Here is a 3,738-nt window from a genome sequence, read left to right on the forward strand (position 1 = left end):
AGTTTAGAGTAGGGTGGTGGCATTCTGCTGGTGTAGATGGTGTTATGGAATTTATGTATAATTCAAGATGCTGCTTGGTGTTGGATGTAGCACTCTGCCATATATTGCAGTTGGCCCCTCCAGCTGAGGCACTCTCCTTCCTACCACCAGCTGGATGAATAGTCCTGGGGATTGGGTGTTGGTTGGAGTCAGACCAGCCACATAAGTTCTCATGTGTTTGGATGGTACCCTCTTCCTACTGAGAACTGGATGATCAATTTCCAATGCTGCCAGGTTTTGGACTGGAGATGCAATCCCAAATATCAGTCCCTCTTCCTACCATCCACTGGATGTTAGCTCCTGGTGTTGATTGTAGCTGAATGAGACACATGAGTTCCCACATGTGTAAGGCTGGGTACCCTCCTCCAACTATGGACTGGGCAAAAAATTCCCATTGCCACCAGGTTTTGGACTGAAGAAGAACACCCACCCGGGCTCTCCACCTTCCTACCATCTGCTGGATGTCAGTTCCTGGTGTTGGAGATGCACACATACGGAGGTGGGTTCTTGGTATGGAAGCTCCTCTTCCCTGTTGGTTCCCCTTTTTGAGATGAAAGGAGAAGGACTCTCTTCCTACCGTGGACCTGATGTACAATTCCAGATGCTGCCAGGTGTTGGTTGAAGTTAAACTCCCATTTATGATCTGTCACACCCTAGCCACTCTACTTCATGGGGTCCCATTATTTCTGTAATTTTTTCTTGGGGTCCTTCCATGTTTCCGCCCTATCTAGAGACACCATACTGAAGGACAAAGAGTATACCTTTCTCAGAAGTGGTGCAGTGTCCCATGCGTGTGTTGTTTTTAATTCCTTTTCACACCCCATCATTTTTCTTTCAACGCTTATTAAAGGGGGATCTCTTCTCACCAGTCCTTCATCAGTTCAATGTCGGATTCTAACTTTTTGCGAGAAGAGGTTAGATATCATATCGGAAGTTTATCATTTTCCTAAACTAAAAATTTATTTCTGATAGATACTTACCTCTTCTCACATTTCCCACCTGTCCTCCCCACTTCCAATGTGGTTTGGTCCAATGTGATCTGACCAGTCTTGAAGTGGTTAACACCTGCAACATTTAGATAGGGTGCTAGTTACAGTAGGGGTAATGTCACATTCCTATTGGTGGAAAGTTGTTGCATAATAAGTGGGAGTATCAGGCTGGATATAAGTATCTATTGGAAATACATTTTCAGTTTAGGAAAATGTTAAATTTCAACAAAATTTCTATGGCTGAATCTTCAAAAGCATGTTTTTTGTAAAAGCCAGAAAGTGATTTAATTGAACATTTGGTTACTTTTATGTAACACACCATTGTTTCAAATTAACTCTAAAGCATATTAAAACTGTAATTTGATAGATAAAATAACTTGTAGTTTTATAAACTTTTCCAGAAATATTGCAATTTTATTTAAATGTAACTTGAAACTGCACATGCATGTTTTGAAGAACATACATGGTTATCTCTAGTTCAACTATGTTATGTAGAAATACACCACACCTTCTGACTGGATGTTTAATGAAGCAAGAAAACTGTTTAAAGAACCTGAAGTGGCCGACTCGGAAATCCCTGAGGTAAGTTAATAAATTTTTACTCGTCTAAAAACATTTTGTATAAAAGTGAAGTTTATTTATATATAGCTTGGTTTCACTTTACACTATAAAATGTAAAATAGTAGGTAAGGTGCAGTTAAAATGCTATATGGATTTTTTTTTAAACTAGGAACCTGTCTCTTTCATTATGTATTGAATAAAACTTTTCAGCCTTATTGCAATGTTCCTTCAGCCCTTTTTACCATTAATGTGATTTGTGCTTTGTTAACTGTGGCACCAAAACTGTTACAAAGAAACCTGTAGGATTAATACCAATTTGTTTCTAAAGTAAAACTGATATTGAGATTTTATATATAAAACATGTCATTATTAATCTAGGGAAAATCAAGGCATGTTTGTGTTTAGAAAATCTGATACCAAAATCAACTGAAAAGGAAAATTTTAACATGGTTATATCTTAGTAATTAAGAGCCCTTTAGGTAAAAAAGATTTATACAGCTTTAAACTTATTTTTCTAAGACACATACATGCTATTAAAAATATTGTATTGCCATCTAAGGTACTTAAAGATTGGTTCTGATTATCCTATAATTTATATTCCTTATATGTATGAAATAGTTACTGCAATTAAAAAATAATATTTTTTATATTTAAGGTTTTAAAGGTATAAAGAAGGGAAAGATGACTTTCTGACATAATTGATTACTGTTTCGTGTATATAAAAATTATTTGAGTTTCTCCTTTTTTTTTAGTTTTTCACTTACCTTTCCTAGTAACTGGAAATTTTTGTATTTTTTTATGGGTCAGTTAAAGTGGAATGAGCCAGATGAAGAAGGTCTTGTGAAGTTTCTGTGTGCAGATAAAGGATTTAGGTAGGTAGTTAAATTTCCACAACTCTACAAAACATCATAAATATAGTTTAAGAAATGTGTATTAAAAAAAGGGTGTAATTTTAGTAAACGTGATAGATTATATCTGCTTTATTGATACATTATAGTGAAGAGAGAGTACGAAATGGAGTAAAGAAGCTTATCAAAGGTCGTCATGGTAGCACACAAGGTCGTCTGGACTCCTTCTTCAAGGTCATTCCTAGTAACAGTCCAGTGAAACGAAAGGTAAATGAAACTTAGTAGAAGGCATTTTCATGTGGGACAATTGTCTTATTATTAATTGTCAACCATGGCTTACTTTCAGAATAAATTTCCTTCATATATAACTCAGAAATTTATATTATTATTTAAATTTTCTCCTCAGGCAAATGAAACAAAAGAATCTGGAAAGAAGAAATCCAAAACTGCTGGCAGTAACAACAAATTTAGAAGACCAAAGTAGATGAGATTCTTTCCACCTGTATATTTTTTTTTTAACTGAAAAGATCTTACAGAATTTGTATTTTGTTTTACTAAATTATCCACCTCTGGTTCAAATATGTTTGTGGTACCATGGCTAGAACTTATTATTTACAACCTAATTATTTACAGTTTATTGTAAAACTTCTCTAATAACAACTTTTAAACATACAAATGTATATACACGTAACCAGCCTGTCCAGAGCTTTTTTTTTTCCCGACCACATTTGTGTGTGGAAGCACATTTTGATAAAATAATAATAAATTAACCAACAACGATTTATAAGCATAATGACATTTTATGTGGAGTATATATAATTTTTTTTAAGAAATTTAAGTATGCTTCTTGTGTGTTGTTGTATGTTTTAAACGTTGTAATAGAGGAGTGTTCCAACATAAATAAGAATTTTGTAAGATGTGCTAAAAATCAGTACGATCTTGCAGTTTTGTAGCCCTAGCATTGCTTTATACTGGAACATCTTATGTATGTAATTACTACATTTCAGTGAATAAAAGAAGAGTGTTAGATAAAATTCTGTATTGTCAATAAACAATTGTTGTTTCTTTAATTGTTTCAAGTTGATTGATAAACATACAATAATTAGATGTAATGATATTTGCAAAGCTAGCCAGTGTGTATCCAATTTATATTTACCATAGAAAGCTATTAATAATGGATGCAATAAAATCCAAGTGTTTGACTGCTGTTATTTTTAGTTCAGAATAGTTACTTATGCTTACATTAAAGGTCTTTTGGTAATTTACAGTCACAATTCACGATAAGAAAAATCTTTAATATT

At 33.8% G+C, this 3,738-nt stretch overlaps 1 protein-coding gene across 2 annotated transcripts in view; it reads left to right on the forward strand.

Annotated features, from left to right (window-relative positions):
* Positions 1-3,507, forward strand: part of LOC106458979 (flap endonuclease 1-like) — a 20,840-nt gene extending 17,333 nt beyond the window's left edge. For both annotated transcript variants that reach the window (XM_013918545.2, XM_022385343.1), the window contains exons 10-13: positions 1,524-1,610; positions 2,397-2,461; positions 2,587-2,704; positions 2,844-3,507. In XM_013918545.2, coding sequence (XP_013773999.1) covers positions 1,524-1,610; positions 2,397-2,461; positions 2,587-2,704; positions 2,844-2,921 — 348 coding nt within the window. In that variant the 3' untranslated portion in view covers positions 2,922-3,507. The remainder of the gene's footprint in view (positions 1-1,523; positions 1,611-2,396; positions 2,462-2,586; positions 2,705-2,843) is intronic.
* Positions 3,508-3,738: the final 231 nt, after the last annotated feature.

This window comes from Limulus polyphemus, unplaced genomic scaffold (genome assembly GCF_000517525.1).
Source record: "Limulus polyphemus unplaced genomic scaffold, Limulus_polyphemus-2.1.2 Scaffold540, whole genome shotgun sequence".
In the NCBI taxonomy this organism is placed as follows: Eukaryota; Metazoa; Arthropoda; class Merostomata; order Xiphosura; family Limulidae; genus Limulus; species Limulus polyphemus.